The sequence below is a fragment of the Oxyura jamaicensis genome, chromosome 5 (assembly GCF_011077185.1).
Source record: "Oxyura jamaicensis isolate SHBP4307 breed ruddy duck chromosome 5, BPBGC_Ojam_1.0, whole genome shotgun sequence".
Taxonomy (NCBI): Eukaryota; Metazoa; Chordata; class Aves; order Anseriformes; family Anatidae; genus Oxyura; species Oxyura jamaicensis.
The window spans coordinates 50,788,050-50,805,546 of record NC_048897.1 but is presented as its reverse complement, the minus strand read 5'-3'; the positions used below and the strand labels follow the sequence as shown (position 1 = coordinate 50,805,546).

Sequence of the window (17,497 nt, the reverse complement as noted above, 5' to 3'; positions counted from 1 at the left end):
GGAGCCCCCGGGGCTGGAGGCAGCTCAGGCAGGACGTTGTGCAGCGATTTTGAGCAGCAGATTGCGCTGGTGCCTTCTGCTAGCAGCACTTGGGTGTGCAGGCAAGGAAAACTTGCCTTAAAACTCCTCTCCTTTTTTCTCCAGGCGTTGCGTTTCCTCTTAATACGTGGAAATTACATTACTGGCCGGTGTGGTTCCAGCACTCATTTTATTTTTAACATTTCCATGCCTGCTGTGCCACAGGAAGCAGCAGTAGCGGCCCGTAGCATCCCAAGATAGGAACCGGTTTGTTTTATCTTCCCTTTTGGCCGTGCTGAATTCTGCTGAGCACGGCTTGGCCGAGCTCCAGGACGCCGGACCAAGCCCACCGCATTCAGAGGGAATTGAATAATCGCTGCTTTGCGGTAATTGTAACGTGGGGAGGCACCAAAAAGAAAAAAAAAAAAAAAAAAAAAGTGTTTGCGAAACGCTTTGAAGATAATGACAGCCCGCGCTTGCTTTTTAGGAGTGCCGGCGTTGGGGAGCGCGCCGCGGATGGCTCGTTAACGCGCCGTGATTAGAGGACGGGACGAGAAGTGATGCCCAATTTGGACTTCCTTTAAGAAGGGAGCAGCGAGAGGGAGGGCTCCGCCGAAAATAACCGAGCATCTCCCCGGCAGATGGTCCTATTCACAGGCCTAAAATTACTCGGGACGGGGATGAAAGGAATTAGCATCTGGTGGCGAGGGTCGGGCAGCGTCCCGTGGTGGCGTGGGGGTGACCAGATGGCCCCGGCTCCGCCGCCCGTGCGGCCCCGTGCGGGTGTTTTCAACCTTTCCCCGCTTGCAGACCTCCGGGTATTTATATTTTATCTTCCTCCAGGGGAGGTGCGGATTCCTGCAGAGCAAATGCAGGCTCGCTGGCAGGAGGCTCGCTTCTCCCGGTTCCCTTTTATGGACCTTCATCACCCCGCTCCTCGCAGCCGCCGCGGGGCCCCCGCTGCGGGCTGGGACCTGCCGGCAGCGCCGGGTGCTCTGCTCCGGGAAAAACCCCACAGAGGCTCACACCTGGCTGCCCGGTGCACGAGCAGATGGATGTGCCAAATCAATATCCCAGCCAAAATTAAGCATGGGAAGGTGCAGATTGTGGCAACGCAGGATGCTCGGGCTCTGTCCTCCTGCAGCCCACGCGGAGGCGCGCTGGCCGTTCCCCGGAGCAGAGTTTTGGGGAGCTTGTTTAAAGAGCTGCTTCCCCTTCTCAGCTGGAGCAGCCAAAGCCTTGAGCATCAGCAGCCCGACCCAGGTTAAAATGACCTTTTGGAGTTTATTGCCCCCACCTTCCCACTGTTACTTTTAGCCGGATGGCCTGGTTCGTGGCACAGCGGGCTCGGGGTGCACAGCCCCATGGGTGAGCCCCCAGCGCCCCTCTCCAGGAGCGCCCCGTGGCGGGCAGCATGCCAAAAGCAAAATGCATTTCAAAGCTCCTCTGCAGTGCAAGAAAACACCCAAGAGCTGGGATTTCCATCCCTCTCGCCCTCCTGTTCATGGGGGGATGTTGGCGGGGCCTGGATAACGATGCCGTTAATTCCACGGGATCGCTGCGCTGTGCAGGGGCAGGAACCTCGGGAAGAAGCCGCTGACGAGCGGGGGGTTGCCTTGCTACGTAGCCACATTTATTTTTATTTTCCTTTTGAGCCAGTATTCCGGGAAAGCCCATTAAAAGCTGGCAGCCGCGCGCCGGCGAGCAGCTTGCCGGAGCCCAGCGCCGGCGTTGCGATGCCGGCGGAGCCGCGCGGCCGGCTGGGGATGACGGATGGCGTGAGGTGCCGGTGGGAAGGAGGGGAAAACGGGGATGTTCTCACTCCGCTGAGCTTCCTTCCTTTGTGTTTCCTATTAAGCCCGGGGAGCCGCGCTGATGCGGCTGCTTTTGCAGCCTTCCAAGCTGGGATTTAATTGCGGATGATTTCATCCCAGGCTTTTTTTTTTTAATGTCGAAGCCAGTGGCCTGCGTCATGCAGCAGTGAATTTGGGCAGATTTTATTTGCATGTGAGTCACTGAGCTTTTCCAGCTGAATGTCACCAACTTGGAATTTTTGGTCTGGTTTTGTTTTTGTCTCTTGGTGTTTTTCCACCGGGCTCTGCCGCTGCCCCTCGCTCCCTTCGCCCCCGCGCAAAAAGGAACAAAAAAAAAAAGAAGGAAAAAGAAAAAAAAAAAAAGGAGGAAAAGGCTAAAAGTGACTCGAGCCGGGCTTCGAGTTGGCAGTGCGAAAGGCCGGGATTATGAATGCTCAGGGGTGGGGGGGGGGAGGCAGAAAAAGGATGCTTTATGTTGCTCCCAGGGAAGGACCGAAGCCAAGTCAAATTGAGGGCTCTAATTTGGGAGTGGTGTTATTACAGGTCAGAGGGAGTCAGTTGCTGGCTAAATTGGGAGAGCTGTCACATGCAGGAGCTGCAAATGCTGCTGGTCACACGGCCGTAGCACGCAGTCGCTCGTACAACTCGCTTCGGTTTTGTTGACAATGCTGAAAAAATAAATAATAATGATAATCTGTTTATTTTCCCTCAAAATATAGGCTCGGTAGCAGCGGCCCGCTGCCTTCGCTGCCTGCTCGCCCCGGCCCTCGCCTGCCCTTTGCACAGGGAAGTTTATAAATAGAGCAACTCCTCCATTATGTGCAGCTTCAGTCTCTTTATTTTTATACTGGAATCTGTTCAATGATTAACAGTTTCGACCATGTGCTGTATATCAATACCTTACATACCCTTCATAACTTATTTTTAGTAGTATTTTTTCCCCTCCTAAATCCTTTATCCATGTTAGGCAGCACGGTTATGACATTCGGATGATTATTTTTTTTTTTTTAATTTTCTCTGTTAGCCTTTGAAGGAACTTGTGTGTGTTTCAGCTGAGCTTTTGCTCAGAGGCTTTTTGCAATTGAAATGAAGAAGCCAGAGGAGTATTTCCTCAGCGCGTGTGCTTGGGCCTGGAATCCCCGCAGCGAAAGCGAGGAGGAGTTGGGCTTTTGGACGGGTTAGGCTTGAAGATGTCACACGTTTTGGTGTTGTTCGGTTGCCTTCCCGCGCCCTCGGAGATTCCAACTCAAAATCTGGACCGGAGGGCCAGGCAAGGGGGAGCGGGCACCGAGCCCACCTCCCACCCCTACCCCAGCTCCCCAAAAGCCCCCCAAAACGGTGACATTTTGCTGCTGTCGTCGCGCTTCCAATCCTTGCCGACCCATCCTGCCGCCGCAGGCCAGGCCGCCTCTGCCCGTGAAACTTTGCCCGGCAGCCAGCAAAAGGCATCTGACCCGGGCCCTCGCGGGGATATCTTTGTCCTGCGGGAGCGACGGCCGGCTCGGTATTTCTGTCTCCGCGCCGCATGCGCAGGATGCGATGGATTCCCTTCCTCTCCTCCTCCTCTGGCTCCCCTGTGTTTCAGCAGTCTCTGAACACCCACCTCCCCGTCCGAGGCCCGGGAGCTGATCTGCTTGTGCTGATCCGTGTCCGCCGCGTGTCTTTTTCCCCGTGCCCTGGTCAGCATCTGGGTGAGACGTGCGGAGGTGGTACCTCAGCTGGCTCCTCAGCTGGCTCCGGGCTCCCGTTTCTGACGCCGAACCCTTTTCCCACCTTTTTCTGCCCAAGCTCGGACAGAACTTGTGGGATTTCTGCCCGTCGGTCCTGTTGCACATCCGTTGGCACCACTTCCCTCCGTGGAGTCATTGCTCAACGAGGCCGTGCCCGCTGGACGGCGGCTGCCGAAATCGGGGACACGAAATCGTCCCTCCCAGGTGTCCTCCATGCCCCTGCATGACCCTCACCTTGAGACCGAATGCCATCGTGCCCCACCGTAGTGCGGGTCCCCGTGGCACCTGTAGGGCCTCGGATGAGGTTTCCCAGCGTGTCAGCTTTGCTCTGACTCAGTGAGATGTTCCCAGCCGTGCAAAGCTCTGCATTAAATTAAAAGGCACGTTGCTAGGGAGTGCTATGATGATACACGCGATTATGCTCCCTAGCAAAAGTGTGCAACAGATAGGGGCTAGAAAACAAACCCATAAAACTTCCCACCAGATGCACGGGATGAAAACAGAGCGTGCTTCTGCTCGCTGTTAAATATGTCATGGAAAAAGACTCCCGCTCCTGAATTTCCTGGAAGTCTGCTCGGGGCTGCAAGCTGTAGTGGCTGCAGCCGGTTTAGAAAAGGAAAAATCCCCGCTCTCGTTGCCGTCTGCAGCAGCACGCTTAATGATTGTGCCGTGCGATTCTCCAGCGCTAAAAATACATCGCCTCTGGGTTCGTACAAACGGCCTCACAATAACTGGAGCTCTGGCAAGCTCGCTGGGTGTAGGGGGAAAATAGCGTTAAAAAAAAAAGTGTTTTTTTTCCCCCTTTTACTCATTCTGCAGCACAATAGAGCCAGGCTCTTCTGTCCTTGCAGCTCCGCACGAATTAAGGGACGTTTTGTGCAGGGACCTCCCAGTTCATTCGGCTTCTGAGCAAAATAATCGGCGTTTTGCTCCCTTCTGAGCTCACAACCTGCCTGGAGAGAGCTGAGCTCCCTGCCCCGCTCTGTGTCTGCTGGCGTGGCTGGGGCTTCATCGGGCTGCCGGGGGTGGCAGGACGAGAAGATCTAACGGGGGGAGTCTTGGAGGTCACCGCAATGCCTCGGTGTCACCTTCTGCTGACGTTGTCCCTAAGCTGCTGTGAGATCAAGGAGTGCCACCAGAGCTTGAGACACTGGAGCATCCCTTGCACCGATCTCTTTACCCCAAGGAAAGGACCGTACGCTACGAAACGGACCCTTGACGGGGCTGCCGAAGTTTTGGGAGAGCTCGCTGGAGCTGCCAGCGCCGAGCAGCTGAACGTGGTGCCCAGGGAGAGCTGCCTTCAAAGGGCAAAGAGCGGAGCGGGGCTCGTGTCTCGTCCTCCGCAGGGTTGCTCTTTGTTTTGCTGCCGTTGCTGCCGTTGTGTTTTTTTTTTGTCACAAGCTGCGTGTCATATGGTCACCAGCGCCGTAGCCTGGCTTGCAAAGAAGAATGGCGAGAACTTGGCTCTTTTTCAGAAGCGAAGCGCACTGGAGAAGCAGCAGCCAGCTCCGCGATGCTTCTCCGCATCCACCTCAACTGTCTCCCCAGGACCTGGATGGAGAGGGAGCGGAAAGCAAGCTGGGAGGTTTCCTTGGCTTTTCTCCCATCGAGTTCCCCATCGCGCCCTGGGATGAGCAGTCCCCGGGGCGCAGAGCTGGCTCCACCGGGCTCGTAATGCTGCCTGGCACCTCTCCCGTGTGCTTCAGACGTACAGCATGAGGTCCTTCTGCTGAGCAGGCATAAATTCAACCCCTTGGAACACAGCAGGGGGAGACTGGCGGAGAAGACGCAGTGTGTCCACCGGTAAATGTGTGTGGAAACATCACCGGTGTCGTCTTGCTTGTGCTATCCACGGTTTTGCATCAGTTTTGGTGAGAAGAGGAGCAGGATTTGGCTCCACCAGCGCGCCCGCAATAGCCACGCTCACAGCTGGCATCTGTCTGCTGCCATTGGCAAGTCTGCACAAATCTTCGTCGTCCAGATACGTGTTTTTTAATTAGCGCCGCTTGCCATAAAGAAAAGGCACATGCTGAAATGCTTATTATTGGCCTCTCGTGGAGGGGAAGGCTGCCAGTTTTCGGCGGCGGGGGTATTGATGTGTTCTGGATGGGGTACAGAGAAGGTTTCCAGCAGGGTTCTCGCTCTGTTTGCCTGAATGTTGCTCTTTTGATTGGGAGTGATTTAGGGAGAGAATGATGGAAATTCACCCAAACAAAGTGCTGCAAGCGGTTCTGCGTGCAGGTGCTAATTACCGCAAACGATAATTGAAATCCCTTCCTCTGGAAGCAGGCTGCGCCCTCGGTCAGAGCGCGGGCGCCGCATCCTCAGCGGTGCAGGAGGCCAGCAGCGGGAGGAGGAGACCTGCGGGGTGGGCGGCGTGGGCTCAGACCTCCTTGTGGACCAGTAAGTCCTGCCAAGTCCTTGATCGGACCGAATTCGGACTGAAATGTGGCCGTTTGTTGCTCTTCTGGTGTAACTTCGCTCCAAACCGCTCTGCGTGGGGCTGGGTACGGTCACCCCGCACCACTCGGATTTCCACCCAGCCAAGTAATTAATACCTGGTTGACGCGGCTGCTGGAGATCACGGAGGCAGCAGAAGTGTTGTAAGGGGCTCGGGATTAACGAACACAGAGCCGCAGCCTTCCAGGGACGCAACATTTAGCTTCTGCTGAACTTACCAGAAACAGGAGTGGAAAGAGACCGGAGGAAGGCAGATTCCCGAGTGCCGCCACTCACAAAGACACAGGACATCTTCTTAAATCAGCCTGCAATTTATCCAGAAGCTAAAACCAGATAAATTCAGGCTTAAATCACCTAAATCCCATTGGAAATCAAGGCAGGCTGAAGTGTTGGGGAACAAATGGCCAGTAAGCGTAGGGGTGGGGATCTCCTGGTTGGTGGCGTGTCCCTGGGGGATGACTTTTTGGCCAAGCAGAAGTTGTAGGGCTGTGGCAATAGACAGGGTGAGGTTTTGTGGTCCCTTTCGCCCTGAGCTTCGTGAAGCAGGAGTCCAAGTGCTCAGAAAAAAGCGTGTGGGTGCCTCAGCTGAGCTCTGCCCCGCACCGGTGCCGGTGCCGCATCGGCAATACAGGAAGCCGCAAACAATGGGCAGCTCTTCTGGGAGCACCGCCGAGGAAGGGCTCCCCTTCACGGGCATTTTTACCCTTCCTGCACATCCCAAAATAACCATCGCCTGCACCAGGGTGGCCGACTTCGGGCTCGCGTGAGGTTGCTGGAGGGGCATAAACACAGAATGAATTTCTTCTTAGGGTTCGCCACTCGGTGTAGTCCATCCCTAGCAGGACTGAGCGGAACAGGACAGCTCAGTTCCTCCTTGCAGTCCCTAACACATCCCTTGCAAGATCAGCGATCCCAGCCTCAATTTTTGGTACAAACTCCGTTTTTTTTTTCTCCTTGGGTACATCGGGGAGCGCCGTTGTGCAGAGGTATCTGCTTAGTCAGTGCCCTGCAGATACGCGCAGCTACCTCTTAGTCATTTCTTGCTTGAACAAATTATCTGAATGCGCTTTTGAGAACTTTTTTATGGAAAATGTTGTTAAACTGAAAACAAGGGTATAATAAAACAGTAATTTAAGAGCAATTTACTGACAACCAGAGCCCTTGACTTACCATTGTGGAGCGAGATACCGAGCCTGCTATTTAAACACACTCTTTGTCACTCTGAAAATCCTTGGGCAGTTTTTAAAACACTTCCAGTCTTTAATTGTTGTCCTTGTTACTCATTATAGGCTGTTGTCTAGCTGATAAATCACACATTATTCATTTGTCTACTTCACTTGAGCAAGGTGCTAACTCCTGTATGACAACAGGATAACCCAGTTTCTGCCGCAGCGCTCGCTGTTCTGCTTTCAGAATGAAAGGGTTTATCTTGGTTAGGGGTTAGGTGGTGTTTTGCTTTTAATTTGAAGCGCTTGAGAGATACCGTGCCTCTCCTTTGTTCCTTGGAGACACCTCACCTAATGAGACAAATGCAGCCCCGTGCGTGCGCTTGGCAGCTCCTCTCGCCCGTCCCTCCGGGCAGGGTCTCTGTTTTCGAAGCGGGAGCCAGAGAGGTCTGTGTGCAAAAATCTGAAACAGAAAAAAAAAACCAACAACACAAAAATAGATGTTTGCACACCTCACGGTTTCAAATGCGGGCCCCTTCAGCAGCGTGCTGTGCTGCCGGTGTTGGTTTCTGCACCCATCCTGTGGGGCGATGGCTCTGCGTGTCCATGCATCTGTCCACCCAGACATGGCTTTACCCTCTGCAAACTGCGCCTGTGTCTTCCCTGCACGTCCTTAATGGCTCCGGGAGCTCCCCGGGCCTCCTTGCAGCTGAAATAACCGAGTCACGTAGCAGGAGGCAGGTTCAGAGTAAAGGAAAGCATGGAATCCCCCGCCACGGGATGCTGCGGGCATTAATTAGCAGCTTGCGTGCATCCAGAAGCGATGATAAGCGGGGTTGTGAAAGGGGAATCGGATGGATGCTTAGTAGGTGGACACACGTCACCTCTTTCTCAAGCCAGAAGTCACTTTTTTTCAGGGATGGAGTGGTAGGAAACATCACAGCACCCTGTGGGACCTGCCGTAGGGCAGCACAAGCTTCAGCCTGGGGAGAAGGTCCCAGCGACGTCGGGTGCTGTGGTTATACGCCGGCACCCGTGCACGGGCTGCGCTGTACGGCAAAGATAGCACATTGGCTAAGTAATGATAAATTAGAGGGCGGTTTCACAAACCACCTGGTGTGGTTTCACATACCGCCATATGTGGTTCGCGTTTTTTAGCTTTGGGGCTTCCTCTATGCTCAGATTCATCGGGCTGCTGCAAATATTCACAGCCCTGCCATCCCTTAGAGCAGCAAAAGGTATTTTTTTTGTTTCTTTCTTTTTTTTTTTTTTTTTGGTGACAGCGTCAGGCATCCTTGAAGCAGCAACCGGAGGAACTAATGAGGCTCTTACCTCATTAGTGTCCGCACCTGCGACCCCATGAACACTGCAGGTAGTGTGCAGGGACCGTGGGAGCCAGAGGCTGGGACACGTCTAAGCCCCATCCGACCATGGGGGGCTGATTTTGGTAGCAAAGGGAGAGGCATCCCGATGTCTGGGCATGCCTGACAACAGGCAGGGAGCTGAAGTGGGCGATGCTGTGTTAGGAGGTCGGTCGGAGAGGGGTTCAGGGGGTCACCAGCCCCTCTGCCCCCGCAGAGGCAGCCCCAGCTGCCCACCCCATGCTGCCCTCTCCAGATCCCCTGATTTCTAGCAGATAGGATTACGCCTGACCTTCCGCCCTGTCTTGGAGAGAGCCAAACCTCTTTCAGATCTAATTATTTTCCATTTTTGTTTAATTGTGCGCATCCTGCTGCTGGCTGAAAAGGAGCACGGCTCCTGCCGGGGCCGGGAAGGACGCCCGCCCCTCGTCCACAGCAGGCTTTTGGATAAGCTCTCCATCTTTTGGGGTTTGATTTTGCAACCCCTGTATCTCTCGGAGGTCAAAAGCAAGTTTCCCAAGCAGTGGTTCTGGCACTGTCTGGGGTCTCTCCAGTAGTGGCATCAGGCTCAGCCCCTGTGCAGGGACGAGGAGCCTGGCCAGGGCCACCTTCATCCCCCCATCCTCCTCCTCTTCTGCAAGGCATTGCACCAGGCTCTGCTTTTCCTGCAGGTTTAGCTACATCAGTAGTTCCTATGCACCGATTTCCCTTAGCAGTGCGTTGCATGCCTTTTTTTAGTGATTTTATTTCTCAGCTTATCCACGTTGCAGCAGAATCCTGCAGACTGCGCCATGCTGGGGGCCAGCAGTGCATACTTAAAGGACTGCTAAATTGACCCAACAGCAGTGAGAAATGTGGGGACGATAGGAGAGACCTGAGATCCTTCTGCAGGAGGAAGGGAGAAAACAAGCTGGGTTTCCTGCACCATGGACTCACCCTGCCGCAGGTCTGAAAAACACGTAGCATGTGCAGAAGGTGTCATGCACCACCAGTTGCTCTTCAAAATCGAGCTACCTGGCCAAGCAATTGCCTTTGTCTGCAGTAGGTGATAAAAGGCATCGTGCCGTGCCCGTGTTTGGTTTCCTGGTGCTAGCGGCGGGGGCTCGGAGGTGGTCACAGGAGGGGTGGTGAGAAGGGACTCGTGTCGAGCCGCAGCCGCTGCTGTTTGCAGTCATCCTGTCGTCCTTGCAGCACAAATCTGCCTTTGTCAGCTTTGTAAAATAATGCTTCAGACTCGTGTGGACTTATGCACACTCTGGAACCGATGGAAAAAATAGCGAGAGCAACGAGTAATAATAGTAATGAGACTGGTCTGCGGCCAGGACAGAGTGCTTCAGGCAAAGGAAAGCTGCACAGGCTGCTCGCACAGAGGAAGTTATCCCAAATTCCCACCAGCAAGGGCAGGGGAGAGCGAGGATGGGACCCTCCCTATTGCAATGATGCCCGAAGGCACTGGGTGATGCTTCTCTGCCTGCAGCCTTGTCCCTCTGTGGGACCCCCATCGGTGGGCGCGTGGTGGCAGGCAGGGGCGGCAGGGATGTGACAGTGAGTCCTGTGGAAGGCCTGAGATGCTGCATCCATCCCACCTAAGCATTTCTGAAAGCAAAGGGTCTTCAGGCTTTCCTCCTGCATTCCTGGCCTGGATGCGTGTTTAATTACTGTGTGAAACAACAGAGCTGCCCCAAGGTGTTCTGAGGGCTCTCCTGTCAAAATACCCCGTGCTCGGTGCCCAGCTCAGGGCAGGGGGGTTGTGTGTGGATCCCCCAGAGGGTGGCAAGCAGGCCGAGCTCAGGATGGAGAGAGAAGACCCCAGATACAAGCTGCTTTGCACTGCCTCATAAACTGTGTGTGTATTGTGCCCATAGCAGAGAGGACCTGGCATCCCACTACACCTCTGTGTTCTTCACAAGCTCGCTCAGGTTAAGCTCACTTTTCCAAATCCGGTTCTGAGACACTAAAACACCAGCAAACAGGGTGTGAATCCGCAGCACCTCCACGGGCACAAAGCTCCAACATCTCCGTCCTGCCACAAACGCCATGGTTCCTTCCCTACCAAACCTGCGTCACGCGTTACCCCACGGCGTGGCGGCGGCGAGCGGCCGGGGAGGAGGCCGGGGCTGTGGAGAAGTACACGCCGGCCGCCGCAGAAAGTTCCAGCGGGAGCCACCGGCGCTTCCAGCAAGCCATCTAGTGGCTTGCTATTAAAACGGTTGCACGCCTCGAAACGGGAACGCGAAGCTGGAGGAGCGGGTGACATTCGGGGGGCCGGCCTGCAGGGTTTGGCCCTGGCTGCGGTAGCCAAACGTGAAGCGGCGGCTTCTGTAGGGTCGTGGTGTAGAGGGGTGTTGGGAGCGTTGGGTTAACTGCTGCTGGGCTTGGGTCTTCCCAGGAGAGAACCTACAGGCGGACATCCAGAGGTTCATTTCATGGGAGGGGGTTCAGTTACCTCAGAAATACATAGTCAAAGATTTAGAGCAGCTTCCTCTACGGTATGGGTAGGAGATGTCTGACAGAGACAGAGGACGCACAGAGGAAAGTCTGTGTTTCTGTGGTGGTTTTTTTTATAGCATGAGAACTCAGCGTTGCATTTGGTAAAATTTGGGGTCAGGGTGTTTAAAGGAAACGGAAATAATTTTTCAGAGGCACTCTCAGGCACTACCTGCTACAGGGACAGAAAGCGTGAGGGCTCCGCAGAGGGCTTTGGTAGGCTGCGTGAGACGGGCTGACCTGTGGCTGGGAAGCATCGGCAGGGCCTTTGAGGGAGATCCTGAGCTGTCCCGGGCTGTTATTTTATAAGCTGTCCAGAAAGACCTCGGGGTGGAGATTTCACAACATCCGTAGGCGATCTCTCCCTGGGTGTCCCCGTCCCTACCCACAGGAATTAGTTTCTTCTTGTCTGACCTCATTCTCCCGAGCTGCAATTCAAACCTATTACATCCTCAGGAGACACGGAGAGCAGCTTGTCTGCGTCGGTCTCCCACACCTCAGACAAATGACAGCCTGGCTGATGCATTTTTTTTGTGCGCAACATGGAATTTTGACTGATGTTCACTCTGTGACGCTTCCTAACCCCGGGCTCTTCCCCGTGGGGCTGTTCTCCGGCTGCTGCAGCGCAGCGGTTCCTTCCCACCTGCGTGCACAAGTTTGCACCCTATGCGATGCTGCTCTTTTTTTCCCAATTGCCTCCGGGTTTCGAGATTGTTTGACTTCTAATCCAGTTTACTGGAGTGTTTTCATTTCTCCCAGTGCGATACCCGCGCGCTGAATGCATTTATCACATCACCCGTATCACCAACGAAACGCTGGGTAGTGTGGCACCCGGGACAGGACTCCTTGCTCAGCGCATCCTCCCCGTCTGACGATGAATCACCAGCAACGACTCTTCCCATATGGTTTTCTGATGAGTTGTGTGCCCACATTACAGTAGTTTTGTCTGAGCGTGTTTCTCTGGTTTGCTGGCGAGGAAGCCATGTGCAGCAGTGTCTAATGAATATCAAGATATATGACGCTTACTGCTCCTCCAGCTATTCACAGGCCAGTTACTCTGTCGCAGAGGGAAATTAAATTGTTCTTGACAAATCTGTGTCAGCAGTCACTTATCATCTTGTTATCTTCTGAGTACTTACAAATAGCTTGTTTCATTATTTGTTCCATCAGTTTTCCAAGAGTTCGAGTTAAGTGACCAGTTTGTAATTCCCTGGCTTCTCCCTTTGCATATTTTTAAAGCTAGATTCTGCATTTGTTTCTGCTTGTCTTCTAAAACCTCTCCTATCTGCCGTGAGCTCACAGACCAGCAACAGCTCTGCAGTTGCTACAACTGAGCCCTTCCCTGAATTCCTCTGGGGCAGGTCGTCACGCCGGGCCGGTGAGCGGACCAGTGCCTTGGCTCGCTTGTCATCCCTCTCCCGATGCCCCTGCGGGACGCCTGCTTTCTGTTAGGGCTCTTCCCCGTGCCAGCTCCTTTTCTATTTCCTAACCAGTGCTTTTAAAAGGTGAAGTGTATCAATGAAAAGGTTTGGCATAATATTTTGCATAGTCTGCAATGATGCTGGAATTGAGACAAATTATAACTTGGATTAACAATAACACGACTTCACTGAGCAGCAGCAGAGCTGCTTGGCCACAGAGGCAGGTACGGGCAGTGAATTTCAGAAGTGCCCGGTGTAGCTCTCAGTGCTGAATTTGGCACACCTCACCTTGAGCTTGGTTGTCGGAGAGCGGTGACCTCCTGCCTGGGAGAGGCATGTTTGATGGAGCCTAGGAGACGTTCGTGCAGTGGCATCAAGCGTGCAGGGATCCCTTTGTCGTGTATTTACCCTGCTTGAGTCTATTTATTTATTTATTAGCTCTGTTTGCTGATTTCTCAATTCTCTCTCTCTTTTTTTTTATTAATTCCTTCAACAGGAATCATTAACCAATGGCAACAGGAATCCAAGGATAAAGTGATTTCCCTATTGTTAACCCACCTGCCCTTACTGAAGCCCGGAAACATCGAAGCAAAAGTCGAATACATGAAACTCTTGCCTAAAATCCTGGCCCACTCGATTGAACACAACCAACACATCGAGGAGAGCCGGCAGCTGCTGTCCTACGCCTTGATACACCCCGCCACCTCGCTGGAGGACAGGAGCGCTCTCGCCATGTGGCTCAACCACCTGGAGGACCGCACGTCGGGGAGCTTCGGCGGCCAGAGCCGGGGCCGGTCGGACTCGGTGGACTACGGGCAGACGCACTACTATCACCAAAGACAGAACTCCGACGATAAACTCAACGGATGGCAAAACTCTCGAGACTCGGGCATAAGCGTCAGCGCTTCCAGCTGGCAGGACAAAAACCTGGCCTGCGAGAACGGCCATCTGCCCCTCTACTCCTCCTCCTCCGTCCCCACCACCATCAACACCATCGGCACTAGCACAAGCACGAGTAAGTACCGACGGCAGCGCTGGTGGGAGCCGCTGGGGAGGTGGTCCTCCCCGTCCCACTAGAAAACATTTATTTGTTGTGTTTAGCAAAGGGGCTAGTTTCATCCGGGCCATAGAAAACTCCCCGTAATCTTTTTTTCTTCCCTATCTGCTTTTTTTAAAAATTTTTATTTCCTGCCTGCCTTTTTTTCCTTTTTACTTTTTTTTTTTTCTCTAATCCTGTGGGATTTTAAAAGAATTGGCAGCCGGAGAGGAGGGGAAAAACAGCCAAGAAGCTGTAAGAGCTAAAACGCGTGTTATGGAAGGCGGCCCCTTTTGTTTCATGCAGCTCCAGCTAGGTTTGCAGCTCACTTTCCAAAAGTTCCCAAAGCGAGCGGGGAGCTAATGCTTCGCTTCCAGAATTGATCTGGGGACATGAGAGCGTCCCTGGAGGGAATGGGACAGGGGCCCCGAAGCGCAGGCATCGTTCTGGGAAGTGGGGCTGGGATCTGGGATCTTCAGGGCGTATCTGAAAACATCTCCCCTGTTCTGCAGTGCGTGGAAGTGCGAAGCTGATGGCGATCGGGGGCACATTCCTCCACGTTTTCCAGAAGGTGGAGAGTTGGGAAGCTCTTCCCCTTCCTCTGGCCCTGCCAGGCTTTGGTGGGAGCAGTGGACGGTGTCGAGCCCAACCCAAGGCTTGGACACTTGGCAGTGCTTCAGGGTGCTGCTGTTGGAGCTTTCCCAGTGGTCACGCATGGAGATGTAGTGCAGCCACGACTCTTTTTAAAGCAGCCGTTGGTGCCTGCAAGTTGTCCTTGGGAGAGGAGGAGCAGCGTGTCCCCCCACTGAGGCTCGGGAGCCCCTCTGCCCACCCGTGCTCTCTGTGGAGGATTCAAGTGGAGGCTGTTGCGTCCCAAGGAGATGCGACCAACACCCGGTGACCTCCCCTGGCTTTTATAACACATCACTGGGTCACGCTGAGCATGGGGAAGCCGGGCCAGCTCGTTCCTCCAAAACACGTTTTTTATCCCCATTTTAGTGCAGCCTTCTCAACCTGCCCTTTCCACCTGTCCTTGGGACGACGTTGTCCCTAGCGATGCCGTAAGGGACGCGGAGAGCGCTTCGGGGAGGAGAGGCTTCTTGTGGCGAGGGCGCTGGCTTTTCTATCAGCATGTGGAAACCCACAATTGAATAGCTGGAAGCTTTAAAATGCTCACTTAAGGCTTCTGTTTTTTTTTTTTCCTTTCCTGTAATAAGTGCTTTTTTTAGGTGGCGTTTCAAATCAACGATGATACGGCTCTGGGTTTATTGCCGTAGTGGCCCCGTCCCTGCCTCTCTGAGCCCCGTCCTCATCACCCAGGGATTTAGCAGAAAGCTCTCAGTTTCTCCACAGGCTCTGAACAGTATTCCCATCCTGTCCCCACCGTGTGCCTCTCCTGGCCCTGCGTAGGTCAGGGTGTCTCTGGCAGCACGGGTGGCTTTGGAGCAAAGCTTGACGGCATCAGGCTGGCAGGCGCAGTGGTGCGAGGTTTGATTTGAAAAATTACCTCCCGGTGGTTTTTCTGGGGGGTCCCACCTCATGGTTTTTGCACGCCTGGTGGTTCAGAGGCTTCTTGTCCCCAGGAAAGGATTAGAATAGGTGGATTCAGAAGGGATTTGGGTCCTCGCGTCGTGAGCAAAGAGCAGGGAGGACCGAGTGTAATCCATGGACGAGGATGGTGATGGGGGGAAGGTGACTTCCCAGCCCTGCTGAGGAGCTGGGATTGAGCCGTGCTGACACCACCTCCGCAACAGGACGAGACCCGAGGTGTCAGTGAAGTTTGAGGTGTTTACCTGAGAGGGGAAAGGCCTGAATGACGCCAGAGGGGGCCTGCAGGAAAAGGGCCTGTGACTAAACGAGCCCCGCACCGGGTGCAGCAGGTTAATCATTGATGGTGGCTGAAGCTCCACAAGAAGCGCCGGGTCTTAAAGGACACCTCTCAAAAATCCCTCAGTGTTTCTCTCAGCCTCTTTGTGCACAGATTCCTTCTGAGCAAAAGCAGGGACCCTTCTCCAGCCCAATGGGGTCCCCAGGCGTTGGCACCAGACAAAGCAGTGCCCGAGATGCTGCGTGGCTGAGATGTTCCCTAAATTCTCCCAGAAATGAGGTGTGCACTGCGGGGCTGGCAGATGTTCATATTACCCCGATCCTTTTTCGGATGGCCATGTCCCTTTGCCACAGTGGTCCTGGCCATGAGCCCCTGCACAGCATCCCCTGCCTGGTCCAAGTCCCACAGCAGCCACTTCACGTGGCATCAGCACACCCCTCTGATCCAGCCGGGGGATTTATACAGCCCACGCTCAGGGAACCTTCTCTAAACGCCGATTATCTAAGGCCGAGCAGGTTTGCGGACACATCCTCAGCCCCATCAAGACGTTCAGCTGTAGCTTGCACAAACCTCCCCGTGGTTCCCCAAAATCCCTGATGCTGATGCCTTCCTTGCATTGTAGCTCCTGCTGACGTCCTTGGTGGCAGTGTGCTCAGACAACCTGCGGGCACAGGCAGAGACCACGCTTCGTGCGTTAGGTCAGGAGCTTCCTTAACGCAATATTTGCTTGGACGCGAGCACAGTAAGTCCACAAATAGCTGCTAAAAAACAAACACGGCTGGTCAGCCTTTGTCCCAGCCCCTTGAGTCGCTCAATATGCCCACAGATCCTTTATTCTGAAGCAAAACCTTGAAGCCGTCACTGTTTGTTTAGGTTTTCTTGCTATTATTTTTGAGCTCTCCTCTCACCTGGAGGCGTTGGTCTGGGCAGGGGCTGCACCCAGCAGCAGGTTCCAGGTGCAGCCCATCGCTGTGAAGCTTCCGACACCGAAATGGGGCAAAGCCCTTCCCAGGGGAGCCGCGTGCTGATCTTGGCCGAGGTACTTGCGCCTGGCGTGGTGGCACAATTAGCCGGGACAATATTACGGTGAAGGGTTTAAATATGGGTTTCGATGACGGGTAGCTGACGTTTTCAAATATGGGTTTCAAATATGGGTAGAGCTGACGTTCACGTGAGAATTCGCCCTGCGCCGTCCTTGGCTGCGTCTCTTTGCCTCAACGTAGACCCTGGTTGGCATGGTGCAAGCAGCTCCGGCTTGGCTCTGCTGGCTGCTCGGGCTTGCAGTTCGTTTCTAGCTTTCTCTGTGGCATCTGACGTTAGCAAAGGTGCGAGCAGGCAGAAAGCGGGCAGAAAGGCAAAACTGCCTTTCTGGGTGCAATGGGACGGGTGAAGCAGGGAGCCCCGGCGCCGTGGCCAGCGCAGGCGGCAGTTACCAAACGCCCGGCTTGCAGAACGTCTTCATTGCAGCATTTTCTTAAAGATATGGATTAATGAGAGCGGTGCGAGCCTTTGGCTCTTTGCTCAAAGATCTGTGACAAAGGGGCGGGCGGTGGAAGCTGCAGCCCAGCGGCTGGGACCCCTTCTCTCCCCGATGTAATTGGTTCCACCTGGGGGTGATCTGGCTGCGCGCCTGGTCTCCTCTGTCGAGGGGGAAGCACGGTGCTGCTTAACCCCATGCTTTCCACTCCTCTGCTCCCAAGGCGTAACCTGGGATAACAGCGTTACTTCTTCTGGTGATTTATGGGGAAATTTTGCTGGGTTCTCGCCCGTGGTGTAGGCCCAGGGCACTTAAACTCCGGGGAGATCCCACGGCGGCTGCTTGCTCTGAGCAAGCCCTGTGCCAGCCCCTGGACGCTGCTGTCCTGGCAAGGGCTTTCTGTCGCGTTGCTCTTCCTCAGAGGAGGGTCAGACCCAGCTGCTGCTGTACAGGTGGATCTGCAGCTGCTGAGCTGTGCGTTGGCGTGCCTGGGCGTGACGTTGCTTGCTGGATTTTGCCTATATTTGCCCCAATTCTGGCCTCCCTGGTGAGAGAGCAGATGAACAAGATGGTTGGGCTCTAAGCACACCGTCATCTTCATCGCTTACCCCACCAGCGTCAGGGTGTCCCGGAACACACGGAGGCTGTAAAACCTTTGTCTGGCTCCGATGGTTGCTTTTTTCCTCTCTTTTAGTGATG

The 17,497-nt window shown here is 54.2% G+C and overlaps 1 protein-coding gene across 6 annotated transcripts in view; it reads left to right on the top strand.

Moving 5' to 3' along the window:
* Positions 1-17,497, top strand: part of SAMD4A (sterile alpha motif domain containing 4A) — a 75,021-nt gene that overhangs the window by 31,315 nt on the left and 26,209 nt on the right. For 5 of the 6 annotated variants that reach the window (XR_004751648.1, XM_035329041.1, XM_035329038.1 and 2 more), the window contains exon 2: positions 12,954-13,472. Coding sequence is in view for 5 of the 6 variants with exons in the window: in XM_035329041.1 (XP_035184932.1) it covers positions 12,954-13,472 (519 nt within the window). In the remaining variant the exon portion in view is untranslated. Of the gene's footprint in view, positions 1-12,473; positions 12,682-12,953; positions 13,473-17,497 lie in introns of those variants that run through there. The other variant, XM_035329040.1, reaches the window with a different exon arrangement.